We start from the raw sequence: 23,591 nt of genomic DNA on the forward strand, positions 1-23,591 counted from the left end.
AAAATTATACATACGAGATAATAACTTGCAAACAGATAAATGAAATATCTGATTTATAAATTAATGGTTTCTTTTTAGCTTTCTCTCTTTTTATTTTTTATTTTTATTTTTTGAGATGGAGTCTCACTCTGTTGCCCAGGCTGGAGCACAGCAGTGCAATCTCGGGTCACTGCAACCTCGCCTCCTGGGTTCAAGTGATTCTCCTGCCTCAGCCTCCTGAGTACCTGGGATTACAGGCATGTACCACCACACCCGGCTAACTTTTGTTTTTTTAGTAGAGATGGGTTTTCGCCATGTTGGCCAGTCTGGTCTCAAACTCCTGACCTCAAGCAATCCGCCCACCTCAGCCTCCCAAACTGCTGGGATTACAGGCGTGAGCCACCATGCCTGGCTTAGCTTTCTATCTTGATGATGAAAATGGATATACAGTTATCAGAATCCACACTGAAAGTCTCTTCTCATGATGTACTAAGTTAGGAATGTGGGGAACAGAACTTTCTAACTGGCTCAGGCAAACATATTTCAGAATGATTCTACTTTGCAGTTTGTTTCCCCTGTTGACTTCTAATCTCCTTTCAAAGAACCAAGGACAGTTAAATGTATGTTTATTCATAAGAGTAGAACACTCTCTTCTAATTTTTTCTCTAGCATAATATATCTTCATTTAACAACATTTGGTACTGGATTACTTTCTCAGCCAAGGAAAACTATGATAAAAAGATGTAGGAACCAGATAGATCATGGTCATATTCCAGAGCCATGTGGCCCCGATGCTATTTCTGGTCTAGTTACTAGTTAGCCATTTTACAAGTTATCAAGATCAAGGATCAAGAATGTTCTTAGATTCCTGTATAAAGCATGTCCATTTGGTTTTAAAATATCAGATTGAAATTTCACTGGTTGCTTCTAATTAATGAGGTCATATTAAGAGTTCAGAAATCTGTGATCCTAAATACCACAAAGGGGTGAGGTTGGCCCAAAATGACACTATTGGGACTAAAAAGTCTAATCAGAGGAGGTTGGATTATAGAAGGCAGAGGGAAGAAAAACAGGTGGTAAATGAGAAGGAAAATCTAATTATGAAAACAAAAAAAAAATGGAGTTAAAGAATGAAAGAAAACAAGAAGACAGTCTTATTCAATGTTTTTGAGGTGAGGAAGAAAATGTGGCCATGGATTACCACTATAAAATCTCCCCACCCCACTGACCCCCTCCATAAATAACTAAATTATTCTTTGGGAGTAAAGTGTGAGTGAGGTGGGAGCAGTAATTCATATAAGTCGAGCTTGCTTGAATTTGGAAACTTCTTTCCTTCTTTAGGTTTTAAAGTGACAGAAGTGGTAATGAGTTTTGTTTGTTTGTTTGTTATTGTTTTTTTTTTAAAAAAAGCTTATTTTGCAGTTAAGGTCATTTGACTTGCCTTTTGAAATCAGTGCACTCCCATATGATATTAATATATTTAAGCTCAGAACAGTGAGCTATTAGATTTAATTAAACGAATCCACATTGCTTATGTAAGCCTTATAAGCCTTAAAGTTTGCATTTTTTTTTTTTTTTTTTTAAAGATACAGGGTCTCACTTTGTCATCCAGGCTAGAGTATGGTGGCACAATCATAGCTCGCTGCATCCTCAAGCTCCTGGGTTCCAGGGATCCTCTTGCCTCAGCCTCCTGAGTGGCTGGGATTATAGGCATGTACCACTACACCTGGCTAAGTTTTTATTTTTAGTAGAGGTGGAGGTTTCGATATGTTGCCCAGGCTGGCCTTCAACTGCTGGCCTCAAGCAATCCTCCTGTCTTGGCCTCCCAAAGTGCTAGGATTACAGGTGTGAGCCACTGCACTCAGCCTAATTTATCTTGTTTCTTGTTTCCAGTTATAAGTCTTTTTTTTTTTTTTTTTTGCCCAGGCTGGAGTGGAGTGGCATGATCTTGGCTCACTGCAACGTCCGCCTCCTGGGTTCAAGCTATTCTCCTGCCTCAGCCTCCTGAGTAACAGGGATTAGAGGTCCATGCCACCACGCCCAGCTGTTTTTGTATTTTTAGTAGATGCGGGGTTTCACCATGTTGCCCAGGCTGGTCTTGAACTCCTGACCTCAAGTGATCCACCTGCCTTGGCCTCTCAAAGGGCTGGGATTACAGGCATGAGCCACCATGCCCAGCCATATGACTTAACCCAGCATCTATCATATGATCCTCAGAATGACAGCTTCCTTAGATTTTGTACCCTAATTGCCTTCTCTTGCTGCAGCCTAGTTTTGGCTCCAGCAATTCAGTAAAAGCAGTTCTACTGAGGTCCAGTATCATACAATCCAAATAGCTCCTTGGTGGTCTTGCTTGGGTCAAGGAAACTTTGGGCTCTATAGTAAAATAGCGGAATTCCTTTAGGAATCTCTCCATCTTCATAGATATTATTTTTCACAAGTGAACTGTAGGAAAGTACCAAGTTTACAGTTAGATTTTCTGAAGAGAACATTAAGTCCAACTATTCTATGTTTTCAGACAATACTGTTTTAGAATCTCCACATTTTCTAGACTCCATGATGGTTAATCATAAGGTCAAGTTACATTATTTTTTAAAAACATATAATTGGTTGAAAGGCACACTTTAAAAGTGCTAATGGAAAAACCTCATTATAAGAACAGGAATAATCTCTTATCAACTTATTCAGAGAAAATTTATAATCATAATGTTTTAACTCCAGAAATCATTTAATTGTGCAAACAGGTTATCCAGTGGTAGGGACAATGCTTTTAACTTTTAAACCAGAATAAAATAACAGGTTTTATTTTCTTCCATAAATAGGCAATAAGTTTGTTTTTAACTTAAGGTCTTTGAATCCAGTTGTTTCAAAGTTAACAAGTGAATGTCCAGAGAGGACACTAACTGTATCTGTACTGCTTCAACTAATGCTCCTGAAGTGTGAGATACTCCAGAAACAGAATAATGTTTCCATAGCTCTAAGACAAATAGTAAAATGAGGTAAATGTTTAAAGTGCTCATGATTGGACTACATTCTGGCTAGATTCCAGGTGTACCTGGTGGGCTTTGTGTAACTTGAACAAGCATGCTATGAAATAGTACTGATATTTGAGTTGACTAAAATGGCAAATCTTCTGAATAATAAAGAAGACCGAATACTCATATAGATTCAGGAGTTGCTTATATATGATTATCAACAGAGGAGATAAAAGAATGGATGACTAATTTAATCACTTTGGACAGTATGGAAAGGAACTTTTGTGAAAAAATCCATCTAGTAAATGTGTTTGTTTTATTTTCTTTCTTTGCCCAGATTAAGAATTTGGACCCAAAATTTATCTGCATTATCTTTCCTGCTGAGGATTTACTTTTAGGTGGGACTTCAGATGTCCTCTCAGCACTCACTTTTGACAACGAATGAACTAGAAAGTTTTCCCATCTATTGCTATTTTAGTTGAAATTCTATATTCACATATTTGATATACAGCTATAAAAAATGCCATCTAACTTTTATTGACATAGAGAAGAATGTGAACAAGAGAGCAAATGCAAAAATAAATGTGGACTTGAGGTTCTGCTTTTCCTTTTATAGGAGAGAGACTAAATGAGGTTTATTCAAAGAATCTTCTAAAATTTCAAATTACTAGATGATGGAGAGTCAATTCTTTGAAAACTCTTGACACCTATTAATAACTTTTAAATGTAAAGAATTCCTGTATTTATATTTATAAATTATATTTGTTTATAAAATGTTATTATTGCCATCAGCTCATGTCAACTTTGTTAATATGCTTAAAATGTATTTAAGCATACACATTTCATAACAAAATACCCATCTCTGGATACAAAAGAGAATCCTGTTTATATTAGGACATTTCTTACATATAACATTCTTTTGTTTATACATACCGTAGTGACTGTCAACTGAATATGCACATCCATTTTTTTTTGTTCAAATTTTTAAATGTTGGCTATAAAAAAAAAACACCACAGCCCCCAAATTGCATTCTTAATCTTCTCAGCTACATTGTTTACTATAACAGCATCTAAGTGCCTGCAACATCATAAGCCTTCTATAGCTATGTGCTGAAGAAATGAGTAGTCGTTTGTAACACTTTAACATTTATGTACAATAGGCAGCTCACCTGGCTTGCCGCAGAAGGACTTGCACAATTCTTCCGGTAACATGCCAACATATGGGCAGTCTGATTAACTAGAATTTCCCGGATGACCTTCAAAGGCTGCTGGAGAACTGCTTTAAAAGCTATGTGCACAAAACAATGAAAAGGACATGAGTTTTAGCTAAGACACTGATCTCTTCAAATAATCAAACAAAAAAGAACAAGTTGCTATTATCTTCAGACCACCCAGCAAGAATAATAGCATTTAAATCTGTTCAAGTCATTTGCTAATAGTCTCCTCTTGACTAAATATGATGATCTAACTAATGGAGAACATTGGCCTACCTACAGCAAAAGGTTATATTGGCCAGATTTACCTTCAGAATATTAGAATTGTACACACAGAAAAAAAGACAGGCCAATTTGTAATTTTTTGATGTCCTGAATTCTTATGGGCTGGATTGCTACCTTTTCCAAACCTTAGTGTAGAATTTCTCAAGGAAGGCCAAAGAAAATTCCACCGAGCCCATTATATTTCATAGTTATCATGGTATGGATAAGCAAGTTTAGTCTAACATTAGAGATGGTCTCCATCCATTAACCCAATGTGTCAGAGGGCATGATCACATACCATAATAAGGGTCTAAGCATCATATTCCTAAATTTCAACTCAGACTGCCACCCCAGAAGTTAACTTTAAGTAAGTCTGTATAGCCAGGCCCTGAACTGAGTTATCTCACTTATTAATTTAGAGTTAGGAATGCTGACTATTCTCTCTCAGCCTTTGCTTTTATTAGTTCTGAATTTACCCACCAAAAAGTTGCAAAACTACATTGCTTTTTAGCTACTGACATATCTTGACTGAATTACTAAGCAAGGTTTACTGAACCTCAGGATTGGCAAAGTGTTACCTGACTTGGCAAAGAAGTTGATAAGAGCATCTGTCTCACAGCTCTTATAAAGATCAGCTAGCTGGGAGCTGCAGTTTAAGCCAAGATTGTGAATCCGAAGTCTTCTTTGACCACTGATTGTCGTGTAAAGCACAGCACACTGTAGAAGCAACATTGAGGTCACATGTTTTTCTGATTAACATATCCACCCAAGCTAACTTGATCTTACTTGCATTTACAAAACACTGTGTACAGATAGATAAAAGACCTCTAACTATTTTTCCACAGTTTTTTTTCTATTATTGTTAAAGAATGAACAACAGGAAGTATGGGAGAATAATGACCCATTCATTTGCTGGGTTTCAATGTAGCACTTCACTGGTTTAAATTGTTGAGTGATTCACATGTAAATATCTATTCACATTTCTACAACTAGTCTGCATTTTTCATAGCTCATGTTTTATTACCAGGGATCCAGGTCCAGAAACAATACCTTCACGTGCTCAGAGCCCTACTCAAGGCTCACTTTCTTAAAAACATACAGCTAGCTTTCACAATGGACTTAGGTCTTATGCTGATGATATACATTTGAAGAATGCATAGATAGAAGCATTTCCCCAAATATATGTGATTAAAAAATAAACTTTAATTAAAAGTTCTTCCTCAACCTAATGCCAGCCTCTTCATCCTTTAAAGATGATGCTAATGTTTGGAAACTATGACCATGTATATCTAGTGGTCATAGTTTTTCTTGTTTTAATTCAAAGTCTCCATGGCTTCTAGTTAGTTTCACTTTAAACAAAGCCAAATCCTATTCCACTTGCTTAACATGGTATTATGGGCTGAACTGTGGCTCCTCAAATGTCCTAACCCCCTAGTACTTAAGTATTTGGAGATGAGGTCTTTAAAGAGGTAAATTAATTAAAATGAGTTCATTAGAGTACATCCTAATTCATTATGACTGGTGTCCTTATAAGAGGAAAAACTTTGGATGTAGACATGTAACAGAAGGAAGATGATGTGAAGACACAGGGAGAAGAAAACCATCTACAAACCAAGGACAGGGGCCTTGAACAGATCATTCCCTCTAGGCCCTCAGAAACCTTGATCTTGGAATTCCAGCCTCCAGAACTGTGAGAAAATAAATTTCTGTTGTTTAAGCTGCTCATTCTGTAGTGTTTGTTATAGCAGCCCTAGCAAATTAATATATATATGGTCGATGTGAATAGGTGCTGAAGCCTAACAGAAGTGAATACCGTTGGAAGTCAGTTTGCTGATGCCTGTGATACTTACCACAAGTTTGCTGGACTTGCATGCAATGACACATAATTGTCACTTCATATAAGTAGCAAATATTAATGAGTATGGAGAAACCTCCCAACTGAGTGCTCTAATCTACTGACTTTTGACTTTGGAGAAAGAGAGTTGAATTTTTTTATGAAGAGACTAACACATTTGATGGTATTTCAGTCTCCCCACTGATCATCGTCGGCAACAAACTAAAATAACGAAAGGTGGGAATAAACTTTCAATCACCTGGATTAAGGCTCCACTGTCTTCACTGAGTTTGTCATCGTGCTTGAACTCCACGGTCACTGCCTTGTCACAATCGATGGCAGCCATTTCTACATCGGTGGTGTTGTTCATCAAGATTCCACCAAAGAAATCAGTGGCTCTGAAACCTAAAGATAAGGGAAAAAGGGAAATTTTGCTTCTCTTTATTTTACTGTTATTTTCTTTGTTGGCCTGTTATTAATTTGAAAAAGAAACAATTATTCAAGAAAGACCAGAAGAATTGTATAAATGATAATTACCTGTGCTGGTACGAACCCTCATAATAGCATCAAAGCCTATTTTCTTTTCAATATCATTTCTGAGGTCGTTCAAAAATTGTTGTCTATCCAAGTGCATCTAAAAAATAAAGTCTGATCAATGTCCACCAGATGGCGGTAAAATACTTAAAATAACGTCCTCATTTTAATCCTGAGTTAAAACAATTATTTTTAAAATCCTGATTTAGCATATTTTTGTATATATATTACGCTTCTTTGGTTAAAGAAAATATAGCATTTTTGGACAGTGTTTCTTAACTTTTGAAACTAAAATCTCATCTATTATTTTCTTTCATTTTAACACTTGGATGAGAAAATCGGTTATTAATTGCAAATGGGAAAATTAAGAGAGCATAAGTGATCCACTCAGTGGCTTAGGGTTAGAGACAAGGTTAAGACCCAATGTATAATTCCCGTGTAATGAGGCTAGGGAAAGGCCTTGCAATTGGGGCTTTTTAAAAGTCTGACCACATTCAGAGCTTTGTGAAGGTATGTCAGGGAAAGTAGAAACCCCTTCTCCTAGCCCTGTTAACTACTCTACGATCACCGTATTTCTGAAAACTGTCCACATTCCACAACTAAGCAACATTTATATAATATGCACATGTGCACAATACTGAGCTCAGAGGTCACCCAAGAGAGGAAACAAACTAGCTGAGCTTCTAAAGCTTCTCATCTGTCAGTGAAACTCTTTAGGAAATTCTCACTACTACTTGACACATAGGAGAGAGACTGACACACGCATCTCATCCCTTCCCCCCAGTCCCAAACACGAAGGGAATGAAGGAGGAAAGGAAAGAGGGAGATCATAGACACAATCTTTACAATAATCCCTTTAGTTGCTTACATACAACTGGTTGGTGCCTGCATAGTTCTTGACCATCATTTTTATCTTATAATGTTATTGAATGGAAAAGACTATTAAAATTTGTATTGTTGAAGATGAGAAAGAAATGCTACAGTAGGATTCAGTTTTGCAACAATTGGAGTAAACACAAACAACTGAATAGCAGCATAGGCAACATTAACACTCTTTTATTATAAAATATTTTACTGCCTGTTTACATCTTACTGGCTTTTCCTCTGCTGCATTATAACATTTCTTTTTTAGTAACATTGAAAGAATCAGTAATAATTATGGATACATTGAGGTACAAGTAAATATCCTTTTATATCAGAAATGGCATGGGGTTGGCACGTAACTCAAAAACTTAAAAGAAATAGAAAAAAAAAAAGTAATAAGCCTGGATGATTACACCACAGAGCACCCCCTGCCTACACATCACTTGGTAGGCTGCTCTTTGAAGCCAAGTCACTACCATGTAGATGATCACACCAGTACATAGCAAAGGACCTAGCAAGAACCCCGGTACAATTCACATATGCCAGGAATGGAAGATGATAAAGTCCTTTTTGGAAAAGTGGGGGGAAAAAGCTTCTGATGAAATGTATCCCCCTAGCTGGAAAAGGAGCTAAAATTGATTAGCATGGTAGGCTTCATGTACCTCAATACCCAGAATGTGGGTAGAATGAGTAAGGGTTAGAATTCTGTATGATTATTAAGAGTTTATTTTCTAGAGTGTACCTGAAAAAACATACTTTTATCCAGAAGTCTTAGAAAGAGTTGTTAAAGCTTTTTCAATTTTATTTCCTTTACAATCTTTGGTCTTATCAAGTCCCTTAGTTTATAATATAAATATGTAACTAGTCTCCATTCATAATTTTATTGATTAATAAAAATAGATGATGACTAACATTTGTCATTTATGTTGGAGAATACACCTTCCCAGTCAATGCCTCCATGCCTGCCCAGGCACACACATTAGAGGCACACCCCTGACCCCTTCTCCTTAGGTGAGGGGGAGTGACTCATCTGATTAATAAGTTTGGGAAAAGGAACTGGGTGGGCACAGCTCAGCCTCTTCTGGGTCCTCTTCATAGGAAGGCAGCTTGCCTGCAGGAGACACATATTTTCTGTCCCTCAATACAGTGTTTTTTCAAGGCACAGGGGTCCACAGGAGAAACTCAAATTGCACCCACTCTGTGCTGGGGTGTATAAGTTTGTCAAATTCAGGGGTGAATCAGCAAGCCCACTTGCCTGCAGACTCAGGTCCATTATAGCGCTGACATTTTGATTGTCTCTTGAATATCTCTCTCAATCAGGCTTGGAAAAGAGAAGTGTAATGAATTGATCCCTAAAATCCCAATAATTTAAAACAAATATGCAGTCACTTTTAAAAATATTATCTTAGGTATATTTTATATAAAATATATTTTTCACCATTATGAAAGCTCACATTGATATTTAACTCTGAGGATGAATGAGCTCATTCTATCACCAAACACTTAGGAAGTATGGAATTGCTGAACCATAAATATATATGGTTCCTATATATATATATACACACACACACACATACATACACACAGTTGTCTCTCATTATCTGTGAGAGATTTGTTCCAGAACCTCCCACAGATACCAAAATCCACCAGATGCTCAAGTCCCTGACATAAAATGGCATATTTGCATATAACCTACACACATTTTACATATCCCTTAAATCACCTCTAGGTTACTTATTTTTAAATTTTTTGTAGAGACAGGGTCTTGCTATGTAGCCCAGGCTGATTTTGAACTCCCGCCCTCACGTGATCTTCCCACCTCAACCTCTCAAAGCACTGGGATTACAGGCATTGGGCCACTGTGCCCTGCCTACGTTACTTGTAATACCCAATACAATGTGAATGTTATGTAAATAATTGTTATCCTATAGGGGATAATGACAAGAAAAAAGTCTGTACATATTCAGTATAATGCAATATTTGGTTCTGAGTATTTTTGATCCGAGGTTGGTTGAAGCCAAGATGCAGAACTCTCCTGATAAAAAGGACCAACGGTATACTTTGTTTTCCTTCTGCTCTTAAATTTATATGTGTTATCTACCCACCAGGGAACACAGCTTTTTAAACCTATAATCTAAACAACAAAATTAAAATGGGAGTAGAAGACCGAGGTGAACAAATTGCTGGCATTTACCTGGAAATTGTTGTATTTGTAAAGGGTTCCTCCAGTGAGCTGAGGAACCAGCCCCAGCGAGGCCACGTCCACATACTGACTAGGAAAGAGGAAGAGTGTCACAGAGCAGCCGTGAGCCACGCAGTCCTTGGCCAATGCGTCATAGACATTTGTTTGGGGCTGGAAAAGTATCTGGAAAAAAGATGCAAAAAAAGAAAAAATAAAAATTACAAAATGTTTTTGGTTTAAATTTTAAATTTCTACTGAATTCTTATTGAATTTTCAAAATGGAAAAATAGACATTTTCCCGCTAAGTGAACTGGGCTGAAGAAACACACTGTGGTCATCATCAGTGCAGTGGCCGCCTGCTGAGCACCCAGTCTGTGCCAGGTCCGTGCTGTGTGAAATAATTGTGTGTTCAATTTTATTTGATACTCCATCAATCCTAATGGAGCTGATACTGCAGCCCTTATTTTACAGACTTAGATGAGGCAACTTGCGTGTTGCCATGTAACCACTAGTTGGGTCCCTATATCCATAGCCTTATCCTTCCCACAGACATTCCCCTCACTGCTACACTGTCAGAGGTTTTAGGTGAAGGCACATTTTGAGAACCCCACACCTGTGCTTCATGCCTCAGGCCTCTGCCTCCAAGGGAAGATGGTAGTCTACATTCTCCCTCTACCTTTATCTTCAATCTGCTGTTTTCCCCACTTCCTCCATTTCTATAACAGTCTTATCATTCAGTCTCTCTTGTGCTGATTATCCATGAAAAAGTTTGGGACCCTTTTTTTTTTAGATGGAGTCTTGTTCTGTCACCCAGGCTGGAAGTGCAGTGGCACGATCTTGGCTCACTGCAACCTCCACTTCCCGGGTTCAGGGGATTCTCCTGCCTCTGCCTCCTGAGTAGCTGGGATTACAGGCACTTGCCACCACGCCTGGCTAATTTTTGTATTTTTAGTAGAGACGGGGTTTCACCATGTTGGCCAGGATGGTCTCAAACTCCTGACTTCATAATCCACCTGCCTTGGCCTCCCAAAGTGCTGGGATTACAGGCATGAGCCACCACGCCCAGCCTGGGGCCTTATTTTAATTTACATATTTCAGACCGGTTTTTCTAGGAATATAAAATATTTTAAGTTGTCTGTAATCCAAAATATTCCTGTAATATGCAATGCCCTGGACTTAATTTATGAGATTTAGTTTCTCCCCTTTTTTCTTACATGAAGAACACACTGCCTCTTTAACTCCTCTTAATAGTTGACATATGGATACTCAAAGAGTTACAAAGTACCTTCTCTTTGTCTGTATTAACCAGTTTTTTGTCATCTCTGTTTTTGAGCTTCCCTGGTGCTTCAGCAGTTGGCAAGGAAGAATGGAAGATGAACAGTTTCCCAGGACAGTCTGCTGCCTAAAAAAAAACCCCAAAAACCCACAGAAAATGCCTTGAGTAGGAACATTTTAAGAGAATCAGAAAATAAAATATACGTTCTTTCTATGAGCTAAGCACTATATTCATTTAATTTAATCCTCATAATAACCTTTGTGTCCTTGGGCAGGTACTATTCTATTTTACAGATTAGAAAACTGAGGCTGAGAGAGGACAAGCCAAAAGTCATAAAATTTGTAAATGAAAGACAGCCAACATTTAAAGATAGGGCTGTGTATCATGACGCTTTAAAAAAACTATTAAAACGATGTGTTACGATGAAATACTTTCTTATTTAGCCTACAGTATAGGTTTCAGGACCAGGTAAATCCCATAATGGAAAGCAGGTGGTAGAATTCCCAGGATGATGATGCAAGAGAAGCTCTCATTTCAAATCTTCAGTAAACATGGATTAAAGCTACAGTGGTATTTTGAGGAAGAATGCATAAGAACGTAGTGGTGGTGTGACAACAGTAGACAACAGAAACCAGCTATGAGGCATGATGCCAAAAGGAAAAGTGTGGGATCAAGATTATATATCTGTAGTCTCTGGAAAGCAACAAAAAGAAGAGTCAAAGCTCCATGACAGTCAAGTCAGCATTAAGAATCAAGATTTAAAATTTTATTTAAGGAGCTAAGAAGAAACCTACTAAGAAAAATTTCCTGGAATTAAGTATGATTCAATATATTGTCCTTCCAACCCCTGCCTTTTTCCAAGCCATACTGCACACTGCTCCAGAGCACCGCCTCTGAAGTGAAGACAATAGCTCTGATCAGGTATGTGGCTTTTATCCTTACGAATCCTCAAGAGCTGAGCACAGTAGCTCACACCTGTAATCCCAACACCTTGGGAGGCCAATGCAGGAGGACTGCTTGAACCCAGGAGTTGGAGACCAGCCCAGGCAACATAGTGAGACTCTTGTCTCTACAAAAATAAAAAGATTAGCTGAGCATGGTGGTGCATGCTCGTAGTCTCAGCTACTCAGGAGGCTGAGGTGAGAGGATTGCTTAAGCCTAGGAGTTTGAGGCTGCAGTGAGCTATGATCATGCTACTGCACTCCAGCCTAGGTGACAGCAAGATCCTGTCTCAAACAAAGGAAGGAAAGGAGGAAAGAAGGAAGGAAGGAAGGAAGGAGGGAGGGAGGGAAGGCATCCTGAAGGCTTTCTAGCACAGGATAACGTCCACAGTCCTTTATCTGGGTGGGAGCAGGAAGGGTGACAGTGAGATGAGCTGCTACCAACATTTATTGCATGCAGCTCTCTGCCAGGCTCTTCACATGTATTTTCTTTAACACTCACAACCTTGTTCAGCAGGTACTATTGTTTGCATTTTAAGAATAGGAAAACTGAGACTCATCCAATTTGCTCCAGGTCACACAAACAGTAAATGATAGCTTTAAAGGCCCTTTGAAGTTGAGTCTGAATCTATCTTTCCAGTCTTATTTCCAACATGTCCTTACCCCTGACATCTGCTTGCACTGGAAGTTTTAGCCACACAAGCTTCTTGCTTTCCTGGGATACACCACATGCTTTACACACCTCCATATCTGTGCACATTCTGTTCCCTTGGCCTGGAATCCATTTCTCCAGCTCTCTGCCTGCAGCTGTTATTCGCAAAGGCACAGTGTGCCTGGCTCAGTTGCAAGATGCGCAGTAAGTGCTACTAATAATAAGGTACTTAGGTTTGTGAATAGCTCTCTTAAAAACAAAGACAGAGAATTCAAGGTCAGTCCTGTCCCAGTGTCTCTCTCAGTGAGTGACATTCTAAGCTCTGTGGAGTGGGTCAGAGAGGTGAAGACACAGCTGACACACTGAGAAGGGGTGTAACCTGGGGCCTGCTGTCTTGTCTCTGCTATGGCCAGTAGTGAGCAAAACTTTGTGTGCTGTGATCTTATTGTTGCATAAGTCTTCCACCGAAAATTATTGATAGATGCAGCATTAATAAGAACACAAGGATAAATGAAGACGCACATGTACGAATCTACAGGTATATGTACACTGCATAGGAGAAAGAGACTAGCAAGGTTTTGGCCAGTAAAGACACATGAGCTCCAATGACCAAATCAGAGTAAAATTTACAATAATATTGATTATAAAATGTTAAGCATGTTGAAAACTCTGAAATTCTATGACTGTGAATTTATCATTTCTGTAGCTTTTTTTTTTTTTTTGAGATGAAGTTTCGCTCTTGTTGCCCCAGGCTGGAGTGCAATGGTGCGATCTCGGCTCACCACAACCTCTGCCTCCTGGGTTCAAGCGATTCTTCTGCCTCAGCCTCCCGAGTAACTGGGATTACAGACATGCGCCACCACGCCTGGCTAATTTTGTATTTTTAGTAGAGATGGGGCTTCTCCATGTTAGTCAGGCTGGTCTCGAACTCCCAGCCTCAGGTGATCCGCCCATCTTGGCCTCCCAAAGTGCTGGGATTACAGGTGTAAGCCACCACGCCCAGGCCTGTAGCTTTTATTATTATAAAAATACTTTTAAAAAAATTCAAATATCAAAGAGGGTATAAAGCTTTAAAAAAAAGTCTACCTTCTCCTCAACTTTTCTTGCCTGGCCTACCCAATTCCCCTAAGGCATTCACTGTCAAAAATTCTGTTCATTTAGATATTCTCTCCTCATATTAATATTGCCATTTTATACTATAGCAGTAAAGAACATGGGTCCCACCTGCTATGATCAGAATCAGCCATTTTATTATCCGAATGACATTGGACAAATTATTTAACTTCTCTAATTCTCAATTATCCCATGACATAGGCAATACATTAAACTACGCAAAATATTGTTGGGAGAATTCCATCATCCAGTACACAGTATTAATCATAATTAAACATACTTGATTGTCTTGTTAATATTACCTATAGTAGGCCGGGCATGGTGGCTCACGCCTGTAATCCCAGCACTTTGGGAGGCCCAGGCTGGCAGATCACAAGGTCAGGAGGTCGAGACCATCCTGCCTAACACAGTGAAACCCCATCTCTACTAAAAATACAAAAAATTAGCTGGGCGTGGTGGCACACGTCTATAGTCCTAGCTACTTGGGAGGGTGAGGCAGGAGAATCACTTGAACCTAGGAGGTGGAGGTTGCGGTGAGCTGATATCATGCCACTGCACTCCAGCCTGGGTGACAGAATTAGACTCCATCTCAAAAAAAAAAAAAAAAGAAAATTACCTACAGTAAAACTCTGAGGGAAAAAAAAATCAGGGCCCACTAGGAAAAAAGTTCTATATTGTTTAAAAAAGTCATATTTATTTTTTCCTTATAAAATGGTTAATTCTAGATCCATAATTTCATAAACATACAATTATATAGTCTTTTATAAGTAGCAAATTAATAAAAGATAAAGCTCCTATGTATTAAATGTTCTATTCCCTACAAAAATTTATGTTTTCACCAAAGCCTGACTCTGCCTATAGGAGCGAGTCAAACGGAATTAATGAATGCCATATATCATTCTTAACATGGTAGAAAACAGGTTGAGGAGAGAGGCTGGCTTGGAGAACTCATAGTCTGAAATTCAGCTCTGACACCCTTTCCTCTGAGAGACAAGTTATTACCACCCTCGACAGAGCTTATTATCTCTACCTGCTTTTTTTTTTTTTTAATAGAAAAGACTATCCCAGAATTAATGACATTTGTATCACAACTTTAAGTCTCCTACTGTCTTCTCCTGTAGATCAAGGGCTCCCTGAAAAGGAAGGACCTTGATTTTGTGTTTCTCCAACCCCCATTAAGACTACTACCTTCCATTCTATGGTGCTCCATAAACCTTTGTGCAAGGAGCATTGTTTGTGATGCATTCCCCTGCAATCACACTTAGGTATGCATTATGGATAATTTACAGATAAATTCCCCCCAATTCATCATGTATTTTAAGCATAACCACTAAAGGTTATTTTCTTCCAATTTTTTTTCTTCTTTTTTTTTTTGCCAAATCTTACCCCCAATTTTATGGTGGAAATAATAGCTAACTCAGAAAACTGTTCTTTGGCCAAGTTAAAAGACAATGCCAGCAATTCATGTATAGTTGAGTTATGAAGGTCAGATTTTGAAATAAATGCAGATTTTGAAAGACTATGTGGGGAAAAAAGTGCTATGAGTACAAGATGCTGTGGACATGGAAGCATTTACAACAGAAAAGAGTGCACTGAAGCCTTTAGCTGGATATTTCAAGGACTTTTCAAAAGGACGCATAAGAACTTTTCAAACAGTTGCTGTTTATCTTCATGACAAATTAGCACAATTTTTGGTTAGTTTTTGTCTACTCTGTTTGCTTCAGGAAGTTTACTACTACTGATTATATATAGATTTTACTTGGCAACTAGCTGATAGAAAATAAAGCTATAATTCAAATAGGGGAGTACTGTTCTGAAATGTTTTCACTTGAATACACAATAAGAAAGCTTTCACTTTATGTTCTTTCCATTTCTACTCCCTGTGCACAGGGGATGAGACTCTCATCTCTGGTCTTCTGGGCAGAATATCCTGAGTTATCTGGCTGACCAGCCACAGTCCTGGGCTTTCCAAAGTTACTCTTTGCCCTTCTCCCACCCCCATTTAAAAAAATATAACCAACGAACATTATGTTTTGTATTACAGAGTTACATCTCTTCCAGCACACTGTAAGCAGCCTAGGGGCAGGGACAGCAGTGGAGCATCACGCAGCCTCTGCATGAAACTGGCATTGGGGAGAACAATGTTTACTTTGCCAGCAGGGACAGTAGTAACTGCCATTGACATTACATCCAACAGTGTCACTTTGTAAAGATAGTTCCTTATCTATTTATAAAGAGTTATTTACCTTTTATAAAGATAGTTCATTCTACTTTGTAAGAACACTATTATACTACTCATTAAGTTTGTATTTATGAAGTTATCCTGAGTTGTTATATATTTAGATATTAGTTTCTTCTCATTTTTAAATGTCAAGGTAAAAATATGCATTACTATAACAATAAAATTGCAAATATAACAAAAAATAAGATGCAAAAGATATGAAGATACATCACATCGGCTGAAATGAGCTGGACTCTAGTAAACTGGCTGATGGCTGACTATACTGATTGCTGCAGTCATTGTACTGCATGAGCAACCTTGGAGAACATGGCTATTAAGAACATAGTGATTTTCATAATGCATCATAATTAGTATCAAATTTCAGATACATAGAATGCACATACACAATTTGCTTTATATATTTTTTCTTTCTAAGCTGCCAAGCAGTCTCTAGACCTCTTGTGGACTGCCAATGTGGAAACCATTGTTGTAAGATAGCATTGCTCCCTTTTAGAAATGAAATATGGGGTTGAGCTGGAACTCTACGCTCAGGTCCTCTGGAACCTTGGCTGTACAACTCTACTATGCTCTCTTAATTGGTGAAATATTAGTTAATGAATATCTACTCATCCTTCCTTTCACACACAAATCCATGAATGTAATATTATTCCCAGTCCTAACTTCTTAGAGTAGAAAGACTTGTAGGGTGATATATGACTTACTATGTACAGGAACATTTATATATGGATTTCTAGATACCTTACTGGAGGAGAGAAGAACAAAAACAACCCTTTCAAACTGAAATAGAAGATATTTGTTTGTAGTAATGTGGAATAAAACAAATTCCTTTCTTTCTGAAGACCAACCAATTATTATTTGTTTGCTTCTGTTAGGTGAGCCCTAATATCTTCAAGTTGCTTTATAATATCTGTTATTAATTTTATGTTAAATTAACATATATTCTGAGACTTTTTGAGTGATATCCACAATAGTCTTTGATCCCACAAATGAATACTCTTGCAGATTAAAAAAACCCAAGCAAGAATCACTGTCTTAGAACTAAGTTACACATTTAGATATAAAATTATGTGGGAAGTGTTTCATAAACTCAGTTCTGTAATACAGTTGTTGCTGTTTTTGTTATTATTACTAAGCATTTTATGTTAAAAGTTAATTTAACTTTAATAACAACATTTTAAAATTAATTTTAGAAACTATCTGTCAGGGCCAAAGTGGTTTGACTCTTGTGTTAAGGTAATAATGATGATTTAGAGTGAGGGCTTTTTTTTTTTTTTTTTTTTTTTTTTGAGATGTAGTTTCACTCTTGTTGCCCAGGCTGGAGTGCAGTGGCATGATCTCAGCTCACCACAACCTCTGCCTCCCAGGTTCAAGCGATTCTCCCACCTCAGCCTCCCAAGTAGCTGGGATTACAGGTATGTGCCACAACGCATGGCTAATTTTGTATTTTTAGTAGAGATGGGGTTTCTCCATGTTGGTCAGGCTGGACTCAAACTCCCAACTTCAGGTGGTCCGCCTGCCTCGGCCTCCCAAAGTGCTGGGATTACAGGCGTGAGAGTGAGTGCTTTCTAATCATTATGGCTTCTTCAGTTTACTGTCTTCATTACTATGAGAATGATCAGAGTCATTTTGGACTCAGCTTCCCAACTGGAGACATGGCCAACCTCTCATCTACTTCTGGCAATCAGCATTCACATCTCCATCACTGACTTCACAAGGCCTTGGACTGGCATGTTTGAAAATCCCATGGCTGGGGAGGGTGATATGGGAATCTGGTAGTTCTGATATTGTTGGACTAATTTTAAAATAGACCATATAAAGTTCATATAAAAGCCAGAGGGAGGAGCTAAACTGGAAATCCTGGCAAAATGAGTTGCTCAGATGCTAACAGTGCTGGAATGGACACATTGGGAGCAATCTGTGGTTTTGGCCATTTCCTCCTGAGATTTGAGTGGAAGTCTGGAATAGCCTCTAGTGACCCACATGTTTTAATGAAGACCGTATTTTCTTTCATAAATGAAACTTTCTTATTTTTTGTCTCTCTGTTTTTAAATTTTATATACTAGCAATTAGAAGTGGCTTCTTCTCACCTTCAGTGCTTCCATACCAGCCTGGATGACAGGAGCAAAGACAGTCTCATTTTCATTAGAGTCTGCAAACATGTCTGGAATCTGGTCCAACAAACTATAAGACATGAGTGAGCAAAAGGTTTGAAATGTTTAGCATATTTTAATAAACTTCAAGCAATAAATCACTGACATTTCAAACCTAAACACATATGGTATTTATTTGACACCAACACCTATAGGTAATTTTTCCTTAGGAAATGATATCTTAGCATGGCTTGGCACCAAAATCTATGATTTGAATGGAACATTTACAAAATCATTCTTTGTAGATATTTTTTCTATTCACTGCAATACTGATCTCTTAGACCATAAATTCTTGGAACAGTGGCTACATCTTCAGTTATTACCATCATCATTGAATACATTCATCCATATATAGGAAACAGCTCCCTTGCAATACCTTTCCAGAAAAAGAGGAAGAACCAATAGGGCTGAATGTGAGTATTTTAAAAATTCTTAGATACTGGTCTATATTTAAAAATCTCTTAGATACTGGTCTATATTTAAAAAAGACAGACTGAACATAAATGATGGAGTTTTATAATCCATGTCTTGAAACCCCCTTGCTAATGATAAAACAATGTATGATTGAATCAAAACACAGTGCAATTAAAGACAGACACCTGATTTACTTTTAAATTATAAAACACTTGGTATTTACTTATGAATCACAGATTGGGATTCTTGATAGTTGACAAGGAAACCATCCAACAAAGGAACAAAGACTTCTCCAACATCAGTCACCACCATCATCTGAGGCTGGGCCAGATTACTCTTCACATTAAAGAAATGGAGAACTTTGTTATACGTGACAAAACCCACTCGAATTGCAGACGTCTCTTCTTGCTCTTCCCTGTAAGGAAAAAAAAAAAAAAACGTGTTTGAGATGCTTTATAAATTTAGATGAAAAGGAGGTTTCTATCTGAAATTTAGTAAGTGTGTCTTCTATAAAATAGATAAAAACATGTTTAAAGTTTTGGTCTTACTTTCTGTTACCAAGTGTAAACAATACTAGTCATGGCAATGGGGGATAGGAGTTATTACAAAAATAAACAAACTGATAAGGAAAAAAATCCTCAAAATTCTAGGTAAAAATCAAGTAAACACTTGTTCATATTTCTGTAACATATTTATTTTCAATCTATAGAAAACAATAATGCTTTTTTCATGAATAAGCTAGGCTTATTACATTCCTTATAAACAAGGCTCTCTCAAAAGTCACCAGAAGGTCAGAAGAACAAATGGAATATTTGAAGCAAGGGATGAGGAAGCCACACTCATATTACTAACAGGACAGCTGCTTTTATTGAGAAAACACTTGCTCCTCTTCTCTGATTCTTTTCTTACATATCAGAGAATCTCAACAGAAAACAGGCTAGATTTGGGGAACTATATAACTTATAAACATGTAGTATAAATATATAAAATAAGTTACATTTATAAAATGACAGTGTAATTGTTATTAGGTGACCATTTATGATGGTCATGGCAAAGCACTAAAAAGCTCCAAAGCTTCAAAACTGTAACAAAAAGTAGATTTTTGTTTTAAGGAATTCCAAAATGAGGCCTTAGTATTCCTGTAAGTATAAAGGCATGAATGTTCTCGTTCCAGTCTATAGTCTATAGTAAGTACCTTCAGAATTTCATGGTCTAAACTTTAGTTTCATGTTTGTTGAGTGCATTGTACAGTCTATTTTTCTCTCCTCTAAAAGAAAACACGTAGATACTATTGATGCTCTTACTAATTTTCAATGGAGAATATTACATAGTGCTCAATGGTTAAGGGAAAGACACAAAACATACATGCCACTTTCTTTGACCATTAGATGTCAGCATAACTTATTTTGATTAAAGGACAACTTTTTTGAAAAGGAACCTGGTTTGCCCAGCTTCTAAATTTTGCATATGGCCTAAAGAGTTACTCAAGTACAAGAGAGAGGAAAATGGAAGTATCTAGATGGAAGTATCTCAAGTTCAAATTGCTGATTCTGCTGCAGACTTCCCAATTTCTTTGATATGTCAACGGAGTACAGGCTGATAAGGTACTGACTCTGAACTGTGTTTTCTTCTCTACTTCCTTCACTAACTGAGGGTATTTGTTCTTCACTGGGCAGTTTAAATAGATTCTCACAATCCCTTCCAAAAGCACTTGGAAACTGTTCACATTCTGGACACTTGCAAAGCTTTCAGAAATGAGAATCCCTATTCTTTCTAACTACACATACACAGACACTCACACACACCTCAATTATCCTAAATGGTGCAACTTTATGCAACTAACCACTATGCTATACTGCATCCATACTCACCCCAACCCCCACCTGATTCATTTGAATCTTACTCTTCAAAACCAAGTGCAAATTCTTCCTCCTCTGTGAAATCTCCCCGATGCTACCAATTAGAAGTCATTTCCTCTTCTAAACACTTATAAATCATTCTCATTGGGCTCTTAGCATAAGGTACCTTTTAGTCACGAGTCCTTGACTACATGCTAATAAAGGGCAGGACCCAAAGCTTATGTTATCTGTCCCCTGAGGGTCGAGTACAATGTGGGGAATTTGATACTTTATTGAGGATGATTATCATGATGGTGAAAAACTGGATTTGGGATGTCAAGTTAGAGCCCCAACTGATAACCCAATAGTATACATTTCTTCCCAACTCCAGTTTAGTGATGTCACCCTGATAGTTTAGAACCAGCCTGGCTAGAAGCACTGACACCATGGATTGAGCTAACACTACAAATTAAGGCTTTATTTTTTTGAGAGCTTACCAGCACACCACTAGTTAAGTTCCCATTTCCCAGTAAAACTTTTTATGACATTAGGTGAAAAATATCCCAGCAAATCACAAAGGGCTTTTATTCTCTTTTAACAGTTAATTTAGAATCAGCTAAGGCAAAAGACACAAAAGAAAATCCACAGAGGAAAATCTAGATTACTGTTTCCCTTTGGATTTGGACATTTTCAAGTGACGGGAAAGGAGTATCCTGGGATTCACAGGGTTCACTTAAGATCTAAATTAACATTTTTTAAAAGCGTCTAATCAGAACATCTTACATTATTGCAAAATATTAGTACTGGTCTCCATGGGAACTTTTTTTTTATTTGTTTGAGAAACAGAACTGCCCTAAAATTTTCTTCAATGGTATAACTGCCTTATTAAATCATATCCAGAAGAAAATTAATTTTCAGCCTCTCCTTCCTATTAATTCTAGACGTTTTGTGAAGTTATATAAAAGATTTCATAAAGACTAATACGTTGATGTTCTTTTTTTCAATGATTACTTCTCTCAATGCTTGCTTGCCCCATCACCATTTTAATGGAATGAACCTGACAGAGCAATACTGAAGGCATTAGTAACTACATGAACCAGAAAATTTTAAGATCAAGCATTTGGAACATTTTAGTTACAGCAGCATTAAAAACAAACAGACAAAAAAAAAAAAAAAAAAAAGGGAAAATAACTAAAGAGCTTGATCTGAATAACAGATGAAACATTTCAAATCTTTTCTTTCCTGTTCCAGAGAAGTCAGAAAAGTCTGGCAACCTTGAGAGGCCAAAGGTATAAATTCAAAGTTAAATAGTGAAGAATGAGGCCTTCCTTTTTCAAAAGATCAGCTAAGAGATTAACATACCCTAAGATGTTAATCAAGACTTCAGACTGTGCTTTTTAAAAAGCTGTTTGGCAAGTAGATCAAATTAATGACAATCTTACCTTAAAAAAAATAAAGTTACACATATGCACAGCCCAAAATAAATTTCAGGGGAGAAGAAACAACCAGATTTGTTTTAAAAGATAAAGGAGAAAAAGGTAATTGGCTTGAATAAAACCTTTTAAAAGAGAGATCGGAATAGTGGCAGAGAATAACCAACAGTATCCTTTTATTTTTTCCTCCTATCTTTTACCAAAGTCACACATCTGTGCTCCAATGGTTAATAAAGTTATAATGACACCAAAGGAAAGAGTGTGATTTGATAACTTATATCAACAGGCTATTAGCTTCTTATCACCAGCGTTGATAAGGAACAAGGGACTGGTGAAGTAACTGTCTAGGATAATAGATTAGCCTAAGTTGAACCAGTTTGAGAGAAGAAAAAGAGAGAAAGACCATTTCCAGAAATTAGAGTAGTTTTCTTTCATGCTAATCAAGTTCAAATTCAGATTAAACCAACCCCGTGAGAGAGTTCTGTAATAAAATACATCATATTCAGCAGAAAATCCATACTTCTCAAGTTTCCTTAAGAATAGGGTAAGGGAAACTACAGGCACAAACACATCTGCAGGCATCAGATGCCTTTCTTATGCCACCATCTTCAACTTGCTCCCAGCTCATTCTTCATTTTAGAATTTAGTTTGAAATTGCCTCGGTGTTTTTAAACATCCCCACTGCTTTTCCAAACCATCTTTGAAAATATTATGACTTCAGCTTCACAGATACAAATAAAACTACTCCTGGGAGGTCCAAAGTTCATCTGTCTGAGCCTCACATCTCCCAAAGCACCAGTCACATGTGCAAAGAATACAGAGGAATGGGCACCCAAAGATTCATGGAGCTCTAAGGGCTGAAGCCAACACCCCACCCTCCAGAAAAACATCCTTTTCCAGAACAAAGATTGTTGATGTTCAGGGAGACAGGTTGGGGGTGGGACACGTAGGGACTAGGTTACAGACAACATTTCCCAGCCTGTTCATATTTCCTCGCATGAGGGATGGCATTCTCCCTGCTCATGAATCTCCTTACTAGATGTTATTCCTCATCCTAAACAACCAGTTTTTATAATAAGATAATTTTAAAATAGCCACGTTTGATATTAGTTTTAGGAGAGGCAATAAGAGAGAAAAATAAAAGGATAGTGTTAGTTATTCCATGCTAGTTTCCAAATACCTCTCTTAAAAGCTTTTATTCAAGCCAAGATACATTTTTTTCTCTTTATTTTTCAAAACAAATCTGGTTGTTTTTTCTCCCCTGAAATTTGTTTTGGGCTGCGTATGTGTGTAACTTTATATTTCTTATGGTAAGACTGCCATCAGTTTGATTTACTTCTTTGTACTAAAGCAGGTAATATGCCCAACAGCCTTTTTAAAGCACAGTCTGAAGTCTTGACTAAGGTCTAAGCTATGTTCATCTGTTAGCTATTAGAATTAGTTTTTCACCTTTCCTTGCTGCCCTCTTGCAATGGCAAGGAATGTGGTGCACCTCAGGCTGTTAAGTTACAGGACACAGAGGCAGTAAAGCTGCAAATGGGTTGGACAGCTTATCATAAGGGCAAAAGGAAATTGCTTAAAAATCTACCATCTCTGCCATAAGACAACAGTTCAGTTTACTGTCATCCCTTCGAACTCTGCCATGCTCAGCAACTACTAGTTTCCACTGGAAAATCAATGCTTTGA

General features: G+C 37.6%; 1 protein-coding gene across 6 annotated transcripts in view; it reads right to left on the bottom strand.

Annotated features, from left to right (window-relative positions):
• The window catches only part of SEC24D (SEC24 homolog D, COPII coat complex component), a 115,565-nt gene that overhangs the window by 11,313 nt on the left and 80,661 nt on the right, over nucleotides 1-23,591 (bottom strand). For all 6 annotated transcript variants that reach the window (XM_054486504.1, XM_054486502.1, XM_054486505.2 and 3 more), the window contains exons 12-19: nucleotides 18,858-19,049; nucleotides 18,158-18,251; nucleotides 11,132-11,248; nucleotides 9,859-10,029; nucleotides 6,804-6,900; nucleotides 6,526-6,671; nucleotides 5,011-5,149; nucleotides 4,124-4,242 (exon numbers count right to left, since the gene is read on the bottom strand). In XM_054486504.1, coding sequence (XP_054342479.1) covers nucleotides 4,124-4,242; nucleotides 5,011-5,149; nucleotides 6,526-6,671; nucleotides 6,804-6,900; nucleotides 9,859-10,029; nucleotides 11,132-11,248; nucleotides 18,158-18,251; nucleotides 18,858-19,049 — 1,075 coding nt within the window. The remainder of the gene's footprint in view (nucleotides 1-4,123; nucleotides 4,243-5,010; nucleotides 5,150-6,525; nucleotides 6,672-6,803; nucleotides 6,901-9,858; nucleotides 10,030-11,131; nucleotides 11,249-18,157; nucleotides 18,252-18,857; nucleotides 19,050-23,591) is intronic.

The sequence above is a fragment of the Pongo pygmaeus genome, chromosome 3 (assembly GCF_028885625.2).
Source record: "Pongo pygmaeus isolate AG05252 chromosome 3, NHGRI_mPonPyg2-v2.0_pri, whole genome shotgun sequence".
In the NCBI taxonomy this organism is placed as follows: domain Eukaryota; kingdom Metazoa; phylum Chordata; class Mammalia; order Primates; family Hominidae; genus Pongo; species Pongo pygmaeus.